General features: G+C 40.6%; 1 protein-coding gene across 1 annotated transcript in view; it reads left to right on the forward strand.

Annotated features, from left to right (window-relative positions):
• Positions 1 to 2739: 2739 nt before the first annotated feature.
• LOC311149742 (beta-catenin-interacting protein 1-like) overlaps positions 2740 to 19606 on the forward strand; it is a gene marked incomplete at its 3' end in the record, with an annotated part of 40315 nt that continues 23448 nt past the window's right edge. The window contains exons 1-2 of the mRNA XM_084186954.1: positions 2740 to 2850; positions 17775 to 17865. Coding sequence (XP_084043080.1) covers positions 2755 to 2850; positions 17775 to 17865 — 187 coding nt within the window. The 5' untranslated portion in view covers positions 2740 to 2754. The remainder of the gene's footprint in view (positions 2851 to 17774; positions 17866 to 19606) is intronic.

The following is a 19606-nucleotide window of genomic DNA, read 5'->3' on the forward strand; positions in this document are numbered from 1 at the left end:
AAAACACTATCAACAAGGCAGGTCCTACAGGCCCTAGTTTTGTCGCAGCTGGACTACTGTTCAGTCGTGTGGTCAGGTGCCACAAAGAGGTGCCAAATTGCAATTGGCTCAGAACAGGGCAACACGGCTGGCCCTTGGATGTACACGGAGAGCTAACATTAATAATATGCATGTCAATCTCTCCTGGCTCAAAGTGGAGAAGAGATTGACTTCATCATTGCATGTATTTGTGAGAGGTATTGACATGTTGAATGCACCGAGCTATCTGTTTGAACTACTGGCACACAGCTCGGACACCCATGCATACCCCACAAGACATGCCACCAGAGGTCTCTTCACATTCCCCATGCCCAGAACAGACTATGAGAGGCGCACAGTACTACATAGAGCCATGACCACATGGAACTCTGTTCCACATCAAGTAACTGATGCAAGATAAAAAAAAAAAAAAAGAAAGATAGAAATACACCTTATGTAACAGCGGGGACTGTGAAGAGACACAAACACAAGTACTGACAAATGCATACACACACGCACACATGGATTTTGTGTTGTAGATATGTGGTAGTGGAGTAGTGGCCTGAGGGCACACAATGTGTTGTGAAATCTATTGTGAATGTATTGTAATGTTTTCACATTTTTATAAACCGCCTTCATTTTGCTGGACCCCAGGAAGAGTAGCTGCTGCCTTGGATCCATAATAAATACAAATACAAAGGTAAACACGTGTGTGCACAAAATATGAGAGAAATAAGCTTTTTGTGCGTATGTAAGTTAAAAAAATATATTAAAACAATTATTCTCATGAAACATGGGACAAACTCATTCCACGGAGGGCCGAGAGTCTGTGGGTTTTCGCTCCTCCCTTGTACTTGATTGAGGAATTAAGGTCACTGATTAGTAAGGAACTCCCCTTACCTGGATGTCAGGGTCTTAACCAAAAACCAGCAGACACTAGGCCCTCAATGGAATGAGTTTGACACCCCTGTCCCAATTCGTCCTAGAATAATGTGGCCACATATTCTCCCAGCAGGCCCAGTTATTCAGGAAAGCTTAACTAGATCCCTGCCTCCGATCCGAGCGGCTATTCCTCACACACCTAGAACCTAACGCTTCAATATAGCCTAAATATTTGTAATTTTAACTTTTAAAAATGTAATACCTTTGTGTGGCATAAACACAACCAGTCACAATGTTTTAATATGATTAGGCTACTTCAAAAATCTTCTGTAGGCTACCTTCGCACGTTCGTCCAAAAGATAATTACAGCATCCAAACTGTGTAGATTGTGGCGTTGAAAAGGCAAACCATAATGTTGAAGAGCCCAAGGTCGGTGTGCTCTGCTTATTGGTTGTGGCATAGAAACCTGTTTGTGGAAAATTCGTTTTTTTTGTTTTACATTGTCAAATAACTCAAGCATAGATTTGTAACTTATTTTCTAATTTGGCACACAGAAACTAGAGGCCATGAGTAACTTGGTATATAAAATAAAAGATTAGCCTATAGGTGGTGCTGTTATAAACAGTATCACTTAAACCCTCATATCCGTTGCCCAGTTTGACCTACAAACATGAAATATTTTATGTAGGAATCTTTCCTCATGCTGAACAACTTTTCCTCAAGGACCCATAAGGTCCGTCAGGATAGATATTCCTCCATCTTGGCAATGTGGGAAAACCTTTTGAAAAACTGCTTCTCATGATCATAAGTACAAATAACAGCATGTAGGCCCACTGTACATGTCTTAACTTAGTTTGAGAGAAGATAAGGGATTGGTCAAAATAGTTATTGATGATAAAAATAAAAGAAATTACGTGGCAATTTTAAACCACTGTAAATCCACTCCACAGTGTCCTATCAACTTGAAACTTGTCATCGCTATCATGGATGTCCTTAAGATGAAACGCACTGAATTTGGTATTGATATCTAAAAAAACGATTTATTATTTGCATATGTAACGCTATTGCTCAAAATCATCTGCAGTCATCTTCTCCTCATGAACCATATGTCAGATTCACTACAGATGTTGTATTTAGACTCATTACATCAGTCTTGAATGGTTCTGAGAAAAAATTATTGCTGCATTCAAATATGACCGTCACTGTACCTATAGTTGCACGTTAGCACATATGCCAATGCTTAAAATACCTATAAAATCTTCTTCTCATGAACAATAAATCAGATTGACTCCAGATTTGGTATATAGACCCAAATGAGAATGATTAGTTAATGCATTCAAAGTCGGCCACGCTACACCAATAGATGTCACCATATCACACTAGGGCTATAAGAACTGAACTGATTGGAATGTATACCTTATGTATATGTACTTAGAAGCTGTTGAATATAAAGTCACTGCAACCTTAGATGGCTGCACCAGACCAGTTGGTGCCACTATATATGTAATTTGGCACCAGTGGCATAGGATACTAGAGCAATAACTATTGATCAAGTGGACTTTCTCTCATGCAAATGAATGTTAGATTTAAATTATGCAGACGAACCATGTGATATATCGTAAAAATAACTGATCTTGTGTCATTTCTGTCGTCCTGTGAACCCCGTTCATTGCTGCTCGCAGCTATATTTTCCATTCTGGTCCCTACATTGTTGGAAGCAGTAAGATTACCAGAGTGCTGGAGTTGTTATTTTTATTGAGTACACTTTTTTTATGCTCCTGGTAGCAGGTTACGTTGTGCAAGTTAACTTTCTAAAAAATGACTGTGTGTCTCAGAGCTACGGGAGCAGGGGGGATGAACGGCGAGGAAGCCCCGGGGAAGTCTCCTGAAGAGATGTACATCCAGCAGAAAGTGCGGGTCCTGCTCATGCTGAAGAAGATGGGATCAAATGTACGTATACCAGACCTGGGATAACTATAGTTTTAAATATGCTTTGTGAAAAACCATTCACTAAACCTCTACGAAATCTTGTAATGAATGAGTGGACATTTAGTAAGTTGAGGAGACTAAACTGCTCAAAACACATTTGACATTGCTATCAACAAAACAAGTTCTACAGGCCCTAGTTTTGTCGCACCTGAACTACTGCCCGGTCATATGGTCAAGTGACATGTTGAAAGCACCATGCTATCTGTTCAAATGACTAGCTCAGACAACCATGCATACCCCACAAGACATGCCACCAGGGGTCTTTTCACAGTCCCCAAGTCCAGAACAGACTATGGGAAACGCACAGTAAAACACAGCGCCATGACTACATGGAACTCTATTCCACATCAAGTACTTAATGCAAGCAGTAAAATCTGATTTTTAAAAAAGGCTGAAGAGATGCACACATATGCATACGCTAGCACACACACTCGACACACAAGTACATTTTAATATTGTTGTAGGGTGGTGTTATACATTTTGTTGTAGATATGGGTCTTTCTATAAATAATAGGGTCAATGTGTGACATTGGGATCAACATTTCTAAATAGTTTGGGGAAAAAATAAGGTGACTCTTATGATTTTCCAATCGCATTTATTATTTAGGATTTGTGTGCCCATTTAAACTGTTTTCGCCACGTAACATAAGACCCAAAATGTTATGTAGGTACACTGCATTTTTGAGATCTCTGTACAAAAAAACTGTCCGACAGCTAGATCCAGGATTCTGACAGGGTTCAAGTTCAATGTCTAATTTAGTTGATTAATGCTTAATATATGATATAACGACAACTTACACTCCCATAAATGCAAGGACAGAAAGGTAATGTTTTATGTCACCCGATTTTGGACAAATCTGTCAAGACACCTACCATGATAAATGATTAAACACCCTTTATTTAAAATTGGCAGATTATTATCAATGACTTAACAGCTGTAACAAGTTGTCCAGTGTAGGGAATCCTCACTGGTACCCTAGGTTATAGAAATACCCATATGTAATGGTGGAATGATCAAATAAAATTTTATTTGTCACATACATGTGTTTAGCAGATGTTATTGCGGGTGTAGCGAAATGCTTGTGTTTCTAGCTCCGGCAGTGCAGTAGTATCTAACAATTTCACAACAAATACCCAATACACACAAATCTAAGTAAGGAATGGAATTAAGAATACATATATGGACGAGCAATGACAGAGCGGCATGGACTAAGATACAGTAGAATATTATAGAATACAGTATATACATATGAGATGAGTAACATTTATTAAAGTGACTAGTGCTTTGATGCACCTGTACTGACCTCGCCTTCTGGATGATAGCAGGGTGAACAGGCAGTGGCTCAGGTGGTTGATGTCCTTGATTATCTTTTTGGCCTTCCTGTGACATCGGGTGCTGTAGGTGTCCTGGAGGGCGGGTAGTTTGCCCCCGGTAATGCGTTCGGCAGACCGCACCACCCTCTGGAGAGCCCTGCGGTTGCAGGCGGTGCAGTTGCTGTACCAGGCGGTGATACAGCTCGACAGGATGCTCTCAATTGTGCATCTGTAAAAGTTTGAGGGTTTTAGGTGCCAAGCAAATGATGTTATATGATGTACGGTTTTATTCAATTTTTGTTTTGTGTGTGAAAGAAAGCCATATCTCAGATTGGCCAATACAAAGAAAAGATTAAGATGGGCAGTCTGAGATATGGCTTTTTCTTTGCAACTCTGCCTAGAAGGTCAGCATCCCGGAGTTGCCTCTTCACTGTTGACGTTGAGACTGGTGTTTTGCGGGTACTATTTAATGAAGCTGTCAGTTGAGGACCTGTGAGGCGCCTGTTTCTCAAACTAGAGACACTAATGTATTTGTCCTATTGCACAGTTGTGCACCGGGGCCTCCCACTCCTCTTTCTATTCTGGTTAGAGCCAGTTTGCGCTGTTCTGTGAAGGGAGTAGTACACATCGTTGTACGAGATCTTCAGTTTCTTGGCAATTTCTCGCATGGAATAGCCTTCATTTCTCAGAACAAGAATAGACTGACGAGTTTCAGAAGAAAGTTATTTGTTTCTGGCCATTTTGAGCCTGTAATCGAACCCACAATTGCTGATGCTCCAGATACTCAACTAGTCTCAAGAAGGCCTGTTTTATTGCTTCTTTAATCAGCACAACAGTTTTCAGCTATGCTAACATAATTGCAAAAGGGTTTTCTAATGATCAATTAGCCTTTTTAAAATGATAAACTTGGAATAGCAAACACAACGTGCCAATAGAACACAGGACTGATGGTTGCTGATAATGGGCCTCTGTACGTCTATGTAGATATTCAATAAAGAATCTGCCGATTCCAGCTACAATAGCCATTTACAACATTAACAATGTCTATACTGTATTTCTGATCAATTTGATGTCATTTTAATGGACAAAAAAATTGCTTTTCTTTCGAAAACAAGGACATTTCTAAGTGACCCCTAACTTTTCAACGTGTGTGTGTGTATGTATAGATAGATAGATATAGATTTTATTTTACCTTTATTTAACTAGTCAAGTCAGTTAAGAACAAATTCTTATTTACAATGACGGCCTACACCGGCCAAACCCGGACGACGCTGGAACAATTGTGCGCCACCCTATGGGACTCCCAATCACGGCCGGTTGTGATACAGCCTGGAATCGAACCAGGGGGTCTGTAGTGACCCCTCAAGCACTGAGATGCAGTGCCTTAGACCACTGCGCCACTCGGGAGCCTGAGTGGCACAGTGTGTATGTATGTATGTATGTGTGTGTGTGTGTGTGTGTGTGTGTGTGTGTGTGTGTATATATATATATATATATATATACACACACATACACACACACCCACACACACAGTGAGGGAAAAAAAAAAATATATATATATATATATATATATATATATATATATTTTTTTTTTTCCCTCACTGTGTGTGTGGGTGTGTGTGTATGTGTGTGTATATATATATATATATATATATACACACACACACACACACACACACACACACACACACACACACACACACAGTGAGGGGGGAAAAAAGTATTTGATCCCCTGCTGATTTTGTACGTTTGCCCACTGACAAAGAAATGATCAGTCTATAATTTTAATGGTAGGTTTATTTGAACAGTGAGAGACAGAATAACAACAAAAACATCCAGAAAAACGCATGTCAAAAATGTTATAAATTGATTTGCATTTTAATGAGGGAAATAAGTATTTGACCCCCTCTCAATCAGAAAGATTTCTGGCTCCCAGGTGTCTTTTATAAAGGTAGCGAGCTGAGATTAGGAGCACACTCTTAAAGGGAGTGCTCCTAATCTCAGTTTGTTACCTGTATAAAAGACACCTGTCCACAGAAGCAATCAATCAATCAGATTCCAAACTCTCCACCATGGCCAAGACCAAAGAGCTCTCCAAGGATGTCAGGGACAAGATTGTAGACCTACACAAGGCTGGAATGGGTTGCAAGACCATCGCCAAGCAGCTTGGTGAGAAGGTGACAACAGTTGGTGCGATTATTCGCAAATGGAAGAAACACAAAATAACTGTCAATCTCCCTCGTCCTGGGGCTCCATGCAAGATCTCACCTCGTGGAGTTGCAATGATCATGAGAACGGTGAGGAATCAGCCCAGAACTACACGGGAGGATCTTGTCAATGATCTCAAGGCAGCTGGGACCATAGTCACCAAGAAAACGATTGGTAACACACTACGCCGTGAAGGACTGAAATCCTGCAGCGCCTGCAAGGTCCCCCTGCTCAAGAAAGCACATATACATGCCCGTCTGAAGTTGGCCAATGAACATCTGAATGATTCAGAGGAGAACTGGGTGAAAGTGTTGTGGTCAGATGAGACCAAAATTGAGCTCTTTGGCATCAACTCAACTCGCCGTGTTTGGAGGAGGAGGAATGCTGCCTATGACCCCAAGAACACCATCCCCACCGTCAAGGAGGTGGAAACATTATGCTTTGGGGGTGTTTTTATGCTAAGGGGACAGGACAACTTCACCCCAACAAAGGGACGATGGACGGGGCCATGTACCGTGGGTCGTGGATGGGTATTCCAGCATTACAATGACCCAAAACACACGGCCAAGGCAACAAAGGAGTGACTCAAGAAGAAGCACATTAAGGTCCTGGAGTGGTCTAGCCAGTCTCCAGACCTTAATCCCATAAAAAACTGTGGAGGGAGCTGCAGGTTCGAGTTGCCAAACTTCAGCCTCGAAACCTTAATGACTTGGAGAAGATCTGCAAAGAGGAGTGGGACAAAATCCCTCCTGAGATGTGTGCAAACCTGGTGGCCAACTACAAGAAACGTCTGACCTCTGTGATTGCCAACAAGGGTTTTGCCACCAAGTACTAAGTCATGTTTTGCAGAGGGGTCAAATACTTATTTCCCTAATTAAAATGCAAATCAATTCATACCATTTTTGACATGCGTTTTTCTGGATTTTTTTGTTGTTATTCTGTCTCTCACTGTTAAAATAAACCTAACATAAAAATTATAGACTGATTATGTCTTTGTCAGTGGGCAAACGTACAAAATCAGCAAGGGATCAAATACTTTTTTCCCTCACTGTGTGTGTGTGTGTGTGTGTGTGTGTGTGTGTGTGAGAGAGAGAGAAAAATACACGTTTAAAAATCTTGCCCAATCGATTGGTCAAAAGAACAGATGTCTCTGTCGACCAATATATTTTTTTTGTCGGGGACAGCCCTAGTGTGCATGGTATGTGTGTTTGTTGGGGTGTGAGTGTGTGGGTAGAGTACAGTGTGTGTGCGTAGAGTTGGTGCAAGAGAGTTAGTGCAAAAAAGGGTAAATACAGGTAGTATGGGTATGGCTTGGGGATAGAAGTTTTTCAGGGTCCTGTTGGTTCCAGACTTGGTGCATTGGTATCGCTTGCCATGCGGTAGCAGAGCGAACAGTCTGTGGCTTGAGTGACTGCAGTCTCTGACACCGCCTGGTATAGAGGTCCTGGATGACAGGGAGCTCGACACCAGTGATGTACTGGGCCGTACGCACTACCCTCTATATCGCCTTGCGGTCAGATGCCAAACAGTTGCCATACCAAGCGGTGATGCAGCCAGTCAAGATGCTCTCGATGGTGCAGATGTATAACTTTTTGAGGATATGCGGGCCCATGCCAAATGTTTTCAGCCTCCTGAGGGGGACGAGGCATTGTCGTGCGTGTGTGTGTGTGTGTGTGTGTGTGTGTGCGCTCGGTCATCCATTTCCTGTAGTCCACGATCTGCTCCTTTGTCCTCGCCTTGGAAGGCACATTGTCTCACAGCTGTAACAGCTGCCAAAGGGGTTACTAACATGTATTGACTCGGTGGTGAATACTTTTGTAAATTAGATATTTCTGTATTTCATTAATTTCACATTTTGCTTCCACTTTTACATTAGAGTATTTTGTGTAGATCGTTGACAAAGAATTACAAATCCATTTTAATACCACTTTGTAACACAATAAAATATGAAGAAATCCAAGGGGGGTGAATACTTCTATTCACTGTATCATGAAGAAGCGCCTGGGGTGAGTAAAAAAAAAAAAAAAATGTATCTTCATAATTATACGAGTATCTATGTTTTTTGTTTAGAATCTTTAATACATCCAACAAGACAATGATCACTGATGTTATTCGCAAAGACACCACTTAATAAGTACTTGTGGGGGCTATTTAGCTCAGCTCAGCTGGTAGAGCACGGCGCTTGTAACGCCAAGGTTGTGGGTTCGATCCCCGGGACCACCCATACACAAATAAATGTATGCACGCATGACTGTAAGTCGCTTTTGATAAAAGCGTCTGCTAAATGGCATATTATATTACATTATATTATTATTTGTAAAAAAAAAAGAAATGTAAAAAAGTGAGGAGTTTGCTGGGTTTCTTACAGAAATCCATGAAGGTTTGGAGATTAATTGAGTAGTTAAAGTCCAGACAAATATTATTCAAATAATCACAGGCCGGGGTAAGCCAATCCAGTTTAAAATCTCCTAAAATAACAAATTCAGGTGACAGAAACAGTTTTTTATTAATATTCAGAAATAATATCAACAGCATTTGTCAGTGCAGCAAGGGGGCGGTAAATCCCCGCTACAAACAAATGTGTATTTTGACATAAGGCCACATCTATAACCGAACACTCAAACTTTTTTGGGATGGTGATACTTTGAGAATATGATGCCACAAGTTGATTTCACACATATAGCCAACCCTCCACCCTTTTTCAGTCTTATCACACCTGAAGATGTAATCAGCAATTGAAATGTCCTTATCCATGATCGAACCCTTGAGCCAGGTTCATTGTTCCCAATATTTCAGGTCTGCTGAGTGCAAACGTGAATGTTGTGAAAATTCTGTGCAAATTTCAGCAATACTTTACTGTGAACAGTGAGGTTGTACCCGCTTTAAGTTAGTTTTAACAGTGGCCAAGTAGGCTACTGTGGCTATTTGATCATAATGTAGGCCTACAAGAGTGGCCTACCATAAACAATGGAGAAAATGCATCCCATAATATTTGAACATGGAAGTAGCTGTTCTATCATTCAGCCTACAGTAGCAGCCAATGTGTGGTGTTCAATGTAGGCCTACATTCCATGGGACTTTTGAAAAGAACATGCAGGGCTTGACATTAACCTGTTTATCCACTTATCCTTCAGACAAGGAGGTGACTGAAAATGTTGTTGTGTTGTTTGATGCAAGAAACCACTTAACAAAATAAAATGCATTATTATTCCCATACCATTATTACAGAGAATCACACATATTGTGCTACCCTCTGCCCATTGGCTACTTAGCTTTTTCAAGCCTGTCTCAAAATACAACACTGCCCCTTTAAGACAAGAAAAAACTCTTTACCTGACAGGCTTTTCAAAGATGTACAAGTTTTGTGCTCTTGTAGGAAGCAATCACTCCCCTATTGCTGACTACAAATTATCTATAACTGGGCTAATAACTCACTTACTAGCAAAGGATGTGAACAAAATGTGCACACGTGGCTACATGCAGCTCTTGCTCTGATCTCAAAACAAGCGCATCTACTCACGACCACAGCTGGTAACACAGTCCAGATCAAAGTAAACGGCACAGTTCCATATATGGCAATGGTCTATTTGCATATAGGCCTACTGCAGCTCTGATTGGGTATGCCGCACTGGTCTGTGTAGAGTATGGGCTGAATCTTGCGCATACTCAGATTCGTTCTGCCTAAAACAAAATCTCTTGCAGAGTTTGTTTTGTTTCGGTATGTTGCATTGAAAGTGGCTAATATTGCGTTGATTCTATCACAATTGCCACAGTAAAGGGAAATGTTGATAGTGTAGAAAGTTGAGTGAAGTTCAATCTCGTGTTTCTCTCTGGCTGATATTATTTCTGCATGGCAGGCCCGGGGAGCTGCGTGGCAGTCTCTGGGCTATTGTGCACCTGCACGCAGCTTAGAGGGAACATTGGCCAGGTCTCCGTGAGAACCAGAATATCAGGCCTTGTATCATGGACCCATACATCAAGGTGACAGTGAACCTTAGCCACTCCTCAGACTGTAGGCAGGCCAACATCTCTCACCATCGAGCTGCCCACAATTGATGGTGGTTGTGATGGAATCCAATGGGGAAGGAAGTGGGGGAACGGGATGGGTTTGCCTCGTGCAAGGGGGTGGGGGGCTTTGAGCCAGGCTAGCTTGACTCTCTGCACCAGCAGCAATGGATGGCGTTGGGAGGCGCGGTAGGCTGGTGGTATGGACAGGGTTTGTAGCCACTGGCCGGCTGCCGGCTGTTGGTCAATTACCAGGATCAGAGCCGAGTCCCTGGGCCGTTAGGTCCTCCTCCAGCGGAATTTACAGGATAGATGGAGGATGGTCAGACTGCCTCCCTCCCGACCTCCTACACCTTGCTATTGACCAGTCTCCCAGGGGCATCAGAGTTGAGCTTACCATCTGTCCAGTGGAGTGGAACAGATCTATGCCTACCGACTGGATAAGATGGCGCCGTACTAGAAGATCCAACCCAACTTTGCTATTTTGTAATTCTTTTGGAGTTTATCTTTGCTTTATTTTCATGAAATGTATCCGCTATCATTTCTTATAACCATCAAGACATTTTGAACATCACATCGGCAGTTACTTACCCAAATTTCAGCTTCAAATTATGACTTCAACTCATCTGCCCTGGGCTCTTTCTGTAATTCCCACCCAATTTTCGGGGTATGCAAGAGGAAATGCCGGCGTTACAGAGGCAGGAGAGGGGAGCCCTGGAGGGATTAAGGCGAAAGGAAAACCATCCACCTCTTTCCTCCATTGGTACAGTCACTTGATAATAAGATGGATGACCGCCGATCGCGGGTTTGCTACCAACGGGACTCTCATAACTGCAATGTTATCTGCTTTTCGAAAGCATGGCTTTCGGACAAGATACCCCCCCATGTTTATCCAACTCGATGGATTCTCCATTCACAGAGTGGACAGGACAGGACAATAGAGTCCGGGAAATCGAGAGGGGTTTGCCTCTTCATCAACAATAAATGGTGTGCTGACTCGAGCACAGTGGTAGTCTCGACCCATTGTTCCCCTGTCTTGGAATACCTGCGACCCTTCTACCTCCCAAAGGAGTTTTCAGCTGTTATTGTGACCGTTGTATACATTCCACTGCAGGACAAGAAATATAACGAGCTGGCACCTAACCAATTACAGTCTAAACCCTGTCTAAGGTATGTGGAAATGTTTTAAAGTCATACCAAGGATCATTTTGCTATTTGATTTGGAATTTTAAGACCCCTTGAAGTATAAAACAATTTCATGAAATGTTTATTTATTTTTATTTTTTGGGGGGGCTCCTTACTGCTATTAGCCCATACAAACACATTGAATAAGATGGTCCCCCCCAAAAATATATAATGGAAGTTTTGTTTTGAAGTGTCTGTCCTATATCTGAGATATATATATATATATATATATATATATATATATATATATATATATATATATATATATATATATATATATATATATATATATATATATATATATATATATATATATATATATATAAGAAAAATCAGGAAACATTTGTTATTAATTTGGACCCTTATTTTTGACACTAAACAGTCTCCATACAGTTGAAGTCGGAAGTTTACAAACACCTTAGCCAAATACATTTAAACTCAGTTTTTCACAATTCCTGACAATTAATCCTTGTAAACATTCACTGTCTTAGGTCAGTTAGGATCACCACTTTATTTTAAGAATGTGAAATGTCAGAATAATAGTAGAGAGAATGACTGATTTATTTCAGCTTTTCTTTCTTTCATCACATTCCCAGTGGGTCAGAAGTTTACATACACTCAATTAGTATTTGGTAGCATTGCCTTCAAATTGTTTAACTTGGGTCAAACGTTTCGGGTAGCCTTTCACAACCTTCCCACAATAAGTTGGGTGAATTTTGGCCCATTCCTCCTGACAGAGCTCGTCAGGTTTGTAGGCCTCCTTGCTCGCACAAGCTTTTTCAGTTCTGACCACACATTTTCTATTGGATTCAGGTCAGGGCTTTGTGATGGCCACTCCAATACCTTGACTTTGTTGTCTTTAAGCCATTTTGCCACAACTTTGGAAGTATGCTTGGGGTCATTGTCCATTTGGAAGACCCATTTGCGACCAAGCTTTAACTTCCTGACTGTTTTCTTTCGATGTTGCTTCAATATAGCCACATAATTTTCCTTCCTCATGATGCCATCTATTTTGTGAAGTGCACCAGTCCCTCCTGCAGCAAAGCACCCCCACAGCATAATGCTGCCACCCCCTTGCTTCACGGTTGGGATGGTGTTCTTCGGCATTGCAAGCATCCCCCTTTTTCCTCCAAACATAACAATGGTCATTATGGCCAAACAGTTCTATTTTTTTTTCATCAGACCAGAGGACATTTCTCCAAAAAGTACGATCTTTGTCCCCATGTGCAGTAGCAAACCGTAGTCTGGCTTTTTTATAGCGGTTTTGGAGCAGTGGCTTCTTCCTTGCTGAGCGGTCTTTCAGGTTATGTCGATATAGGACTTGTTTTACTCTGGATGTAGATAAGTTTGTACCTGTTTCCTCCAGCATCTTCACAAGGTCCTTTGCTGTTGTTCTGGGATTGATTTGCACTTTTCGCACCAAAGTACGTTCATCTCTAGGAGATAGAACGCGTCTCCTTCCTGCACGGTATGACGGCTGCGTGGTCCGATGGTGTTTATACTTGTGTACTATTGCTTGTACAGATGAACGTGGTACCTTCAGGCGTTTGGAAATTGCTCTCAAGGATGAACCAGGAGGTCTACCATTTCTTTTCTGAGGTCTTGGCTGATTTCTTTTGATTTTCCCATGATGTTAAGCATAGAGGCACTGAGTTTGAAGGTAGGCCTTGAAATACATCCACAGGTACACCTCCAATTGACTCAAATGATGTCAATTAGCCTATCAGAAGCTTCTAAAGCCATGACATCATTTTCTGGAATTTTCCAAGCTGTTTAAAGGCACAGTCAACTCAGTGTATTTAACTTCTGACCCACTGGAATTGTGATACAGTGAATTATAAGTGAAATAATCTGTCTGTAAACAATTGTTGGAAAAATTACTTGTGTCATGCACAATGTAGATGTCCTAACCGACTTGCAAAAACTATAGTTTGTTAACAAGAAATGTGTGGAGTGGTTGAAAAACGAGTTTTAATGACTCCAACCTAAGTGTATCTGCCAACTGTAAACTTCCGACAGGTACATGTTCGTGAGTGTCTCACCTTTCCACAGAGGGGTCATATTAATGTGTAGCCCAAACTGTTCGGACGCTGCAGACAGAAGTTGGCAGATCGGCTGTACCAATTTCAGACGAGTCCCAAGACGCTTGTGGAGGTCATAGAGCAAAACCTGAGAACACCATCGTGTTCAAGAGAGTCCAAACCGGCCAAACCGTTCGGACACTACAGGCGATTTTGTGAGCAGACCAATTTTTGGGATGTATCATGGTCTGACAAACACCGCTCTAGCTCTGTCACCTTTCACCGCAGATGCGGAAGTACGACATCGGCGGATGCTGTGGCTTGCGATGCATCAATGCAACAAAAAAAAAACTATCTCACAGATTTTATGTGGATTTTTTTATTATGCTAATTAGATGTATGTGTAGCTCTCGAAGTCGATAAACTGTATATTGATAACCAACTACTCCATGGCTATTCTATATAATACAAAGTTCCTATAGAGGAGTCGAATAATGGAATACACCCAATACTATCCACGGTAGGGATTGTAATAAAATAATATATAGGAAAACAATAAAACACAACAATTGATAAAGAAATAAACTACAAATACACTATACCATTCAAGATGGGTAATGTTGTAAAATAATTAGTATTCGGCTTTCTATTTATAGTATTTATAAATGGATAAAAGACAGCATTAAAAGAAATAATAATTATTGTAATTGATGAAGAATTATACATCTTCAAATATAAAGAACTGGAACACAAAAGTACTCGAAAGCCTGAAATTAGGTAAGAATCAACATGGTAAGGATAAAAACACAGAGGACATAGAAGGCACAGTATGTGGGTATGTGTGGGTGTATTGTGGTGGAAGGTGGGGTGTGTGTGTTTTTCTGTTTGGAAAAGTGTGGAGTTAAGTGAGTGAAAAAGGAAAATGGTTGGAAATGCCAGAGCCCATGTGTGTCTGCGAGCAGGACTTGTGACAGAGAGATCTTTCTATTTTGTGCATATATAATTGGTTTTAAAATGTATATCCCATAACAATAGTTTATTTATTTATTTATTTATTTATTTATTTATTTATTTATTGTCCTATCATGATGGAACAATCCCAAACCCTATACCCTAGACACCCACCTGAGCGACCCATACACTAAGGAGAAGTCCTGAGATGTTTTTTAGGCCTACTGCAGGTAGCGTATACGCAGCCAAGACAGAAAGATAAATGCAGTCAGAGACCCACTAAAGCAGCACCGCCCAAGAGTCTGAGCCTCACCTGGCAGGGTTAGTCCTGCAAAGCCAAAGCCCCCGGAATGGTGAGCGTAATATAATTTCTTTTCTCAAAGCTGCTAATGAGAACCTTGAAGACCTTGTACCTAGCCAGTGGGAATTACGGTTGGGTGCCTCCACCCAGGTAGTGGCAGTGCTGGCAACACTAGCTGCAGTAACCCATGGGGAGAGGGTCACACTAGGACAATCAGAGATGGGGCAAATTATTGTGGCCCAGGTGGCACAAAATAATCAAAGGTCTGACTGCGTAGAGATGCATGGGAAAATGGTCACAACAGTGGACCAGCGTGTGTGTGTTTCATGGGAAGGGGGTGTATCTGAGCTCCATCAGCTAGGACTTGACATTGGTTAATCAAATCTCCCCATTCTTGCTCAATTTTGCATGCCTTCTCAAACCGCTACAACTGTATATGCAAGTTGTGTAGGTATCCCACATCTGTTGCTGTGGGGAAATGATGTTAGGAACAATATAGGATGAATCACAATAATTGTTTGCCAAAATAATAATTGTTTGCGAAAATGTAATTTTTTTTAATGGCAATCCTGGTTCTAGGTAACAATCCTTCGCATTAACTGCCTATATTATCACGCATATTATTCATATATACAGTGGGGGAAAAAAGTATTTAGTCAGCCACCAATTGTGCAAGTTCTCCCACTTAAAAAGATGAGAGGCCTGTAATTTTCATCATAGGTACACGTCAACTATGACAGACAAAATGAGATTTTTTTTCCAGAAAATCACATTGTAGGATTTTTAATGAATTTATTTGCAAATTATGGTGGAAAATAAGTATTTGGTCAATAACAAACGTTTCTCAATACTTTGTTATATACCCTTTGTTGGAAATGACACAGGTCAAACGTTTTCTGTAAGTCTTCACAAGGTTTTCACACACTGTTGCTGGTATTTTGGCCCATTCCTCCATGCAAATCTCCTCTAGAGCAGTGATGTTTTGGGGCTGTCGCTGGGCAACACGGACTTTCAGCTCCCTCCAAAGATTTTCTATGGCGTTGAGATCTGGAGACTGGCTAGGCCACTCCAGGACCTTGAAATGCTTCTTACGAAGCCACTCCTTCGTTGCCCGGGCGGTGTTTGGGATCATTGTCATGCTGAAAGACCCAGCCACGTTTCATCTTCAATGCCCTTGCTGATGGAAGGAGGTTTTCACTCAAAATCTCACGATACATGGCCCCATTCATTCTTTCCTTTACACGGATTAGTCGTCCTGGTCCCTTTGCAGAAAAACAGCCCCAAAGCATGATGTTTCCACCCCCATGCTTCACAGTAGGTATGGTGTTATTTGGATGCAACTCAGCATTCTTTGTCCTCCAAACACGACGAGTTGAGTTTTTACCAAAAAGTTCTATTTTGGTTTCATCTGACCCTATGACATTCTCCCAATCCTCTTCTGGATCATCCAAATGCACTCTAGCAAACTTCAGACGGGCCTGGACATGTACTGGCTTAAGCAGGGGGACACGTCTGGCACTGCAGGATTTGAGTCCCTGGCAGCGTAGTGTGTTACTGATGGTAGGCTTTGTTACTTTGGTCCCAGCTCTCTGCAGGTCATTCACTAGGTCCCCCCGTGTGGTTCTGGGATTTTTGCTCACCGTTCTTGTGATCATTTTGACCCCACGGGGTGAGATCTTGCGTGGAGCCCCAGATCGAGGGAGATTATCAGTGGTCTTGTATGTCTTCCATTTCCTAATAATTGCTCCCACAGTTGATTTCTGCAAACCAAGCTGCTTACCTATTGCAGATTCAGTCTTCCCAGCCTGGTGCAGGTCTACAATTTTGTTTCTGGTGTCCTTTGACAGCTCTTTGGTCTTGGCCATAGTGGAGTTTGGAGTGTGACTGTTTGAGGTTGTGGACAGGTCTTTTATACTGATAACAAGTTCAAACAGGTGCCATTAATACAGGTAACGAGTGGAGGACAGAGGAGCCTCTTAAAGAAGAAGTTACAGGTCTGTGAGAGCCAGAAATCTTGCTTTTTTGTAGGTGACCAAATACTTATTTTCCACCATAATTTGCAAATAAATTCATTAAAAATCCTACAATGTGATTTTATGGATTTTTTTTCCTCAATTTGTCTGTCATAGTTGACGTGTACCTATGATGAAAATTACAGGCCTCTCTCATCTTTTGAAGTGGGAGAACTTGCACAATTGGTGGCTGACTAAATACTTTTTTTCCCCACTGTGTGTGTGTGTGTGTGTGTGTGTATATGTGTGTATATATATATATATATATATATATATATATATATATATATATATATATATATATATATATATATATATATATATATATATATATATATATATATATATATATATATATATATATATATATATATATATATATATATATATATATATATATATATATATGTGTATATATATATAATGTGTATATATATATAATGTGTGTATATATATAATGTGTGTATATATAAAGTACCAGTCAGAGGTTTGGACACCTACTCAGTCAAGGGTTTTTCTTTATTCTTTAAAACTATTTTCTACATTGTAGAGTAATAGTGAAGACATCAAAACTATGAAATAACACATATGGAATCATGAAGTAAACAAAAAAGTGTTAAACAAATCAAACTTTTGACTGGTACTGTATATCAAAATAAATAATTGCCTTAAGTTGATTCTCTATATTCGACTACCTTTTGATTACCTCAAATTTTTTGAAAAGTTGGTATTTTCAAATGAACTACAAAATACAACTATTTTCTGACCAGATCTGACGAATACCCATAGTTTGTGCTAGTAGCGTAGGTATTTGGTGCATAGGTTATTTCAAAGATATTGTTATAAATCATTCATTCATTTTTATGAATGACATTTATTTATTTTTAGCTAACGCCGAGTGAGGAGGCGTTTCTACGGAATTACGCAGGCGTGGTCCACGCTCAGATGAGCCAACTACCACAGCACAACATGGACCAGGGTAAGCGCGCACACACACACACACACACACACACACACACACACACACACACAACAGATAGTAAAGCACTATGTACAACAGATAGTAAAGCACTATGTATAACAGATTGTATTGTCTGCCATGTGGAACTGCGATTTCTTTTAGCCTTATTCATTAAATGTTTTTTATCTGCAATGTTGTAAATGTTTCACCTTAGTGAACACACCCCTGATCTCTGGTCTACCAGCCCTGGGGAATTACTCACCAGACCGACAGGCTGTCTGGGTGGAGCTATCTTGTAGGACTATTATGAAAAGATTAGCTGGTTTATACAATGTGTTGTTAGGCAGCATTTAGTCTCGCGTTGCCATACTTCCAAAATCATGTCGTTGTCACACGTCTCTTGGAGGTCTGGAGAATGTTCTATTGCAAAAATGATTTGAATGGTCCGCTGAATGGCAAGATTGTGATTGGATGTTACATTTCAAGAACCCTCCCCCCACACACCCGTAGAAGGGATCCTGTGTGTTATGTGCGTCACTGTTTTCCGTCCGGGTAGTTGTTGCCTATGCTAATTTCAGGTGCTAGTTTTCATATTATCAAGTGTGGCCGACAGTCTGCGATTTTTATATTTTATTAAAATTGAAAGTGAATTACGCTGGTAAAGTCAAACGTCACAACACATTCTAAACCGTTCTGGTGACTAACACTTTTTTCCTTGTCTCCATTCGTCCACATGGCTGCTGGCTGCACTTTGCTACCACCTAAAATATCGTGAAGATTGCCCATTTATTTTGTTTTTGTAAGGACTCAAAAAGATTGAGGCAGTAGGAGAACCTATTAAAGTAAGTAAATACATGTACAAAAAATATATTTAAATGTAAAAAGCTATGCATTATCAGCTAGCTAGTAGGCCACTTTATAAGCTTACTCAACTGAGACTTTAGCTAGCTAGGTAACTTTACACACGGTTTAGCTAAGTTAATTAAATGCCATCAGCTAGCTAACTTCCTATAAGCTAGCTTTCTTGATGTAATCATTGTAAATAACAGGCATGGAAGAAGGTGAAATTGCAGCTCCAGCTGTCAGTAAAGGTAGAGTGTAGGATACTGGATAGGGCACGTCAATTTGTGTGAGGACATTATGAAAAGATTATCCAGTCCCTTTAGGGTTAAACTTTTGAGGAGAGAGATATTCACACCATAATATTCTGTGCTATCTAATTTGAGTATAATGAAGCCTGTTTCTTTGTGATGTTTTTTGTCCTCAGATATGGAAAGCTGTGAAAGCCTGAAGAGAGGTCCCAATAAACTATGGGTCTATCCTATATGCCATGGGTTATAAAGTGCCTTCAGAAATTATTCACACCCCTTGACTTTTTCCACATTTTCTCTTACAGCCTGAATTTAAAATGGATACAATTTTGATTTTGTGTCACTGGTCTACACACAATACCCCATAATGTCAAAGTGGAATTATGTTTTTAGACATTTTGGGAAATTAATAAAACATGAAAAGCTGAAATGTCTTGAGTCAATAAGTATTTAACCCCTTTGTTATGGCAAGCCTAAATAAGTTCAGGAGTAAACAAGCCACATCAACACCATCATCCTGGAAACTCTAGACCCACTCCAATTTGCATACCGCCCTAACAGATCCACAGATGACGTAATCTCAATCGCACTCCACACAGCCCTTTCCCACCTGGAAAAAAGGAACACCTATGTGAGAATGCTGTTAATTGACTACAGCTCAGCGTTCA

This window comes from Coregonus lavaretus (genome assembly GCF_964263955.1).
Source record: "Coregonus lavaretus genome assembly, chromosome: 22".
Lineage (NCBI taxonomy): Eukaryota > Metazoa > Chordata > Actinopteri > Salmoniformes > Salmonidae > Coregonus > Coregonus lavaretus.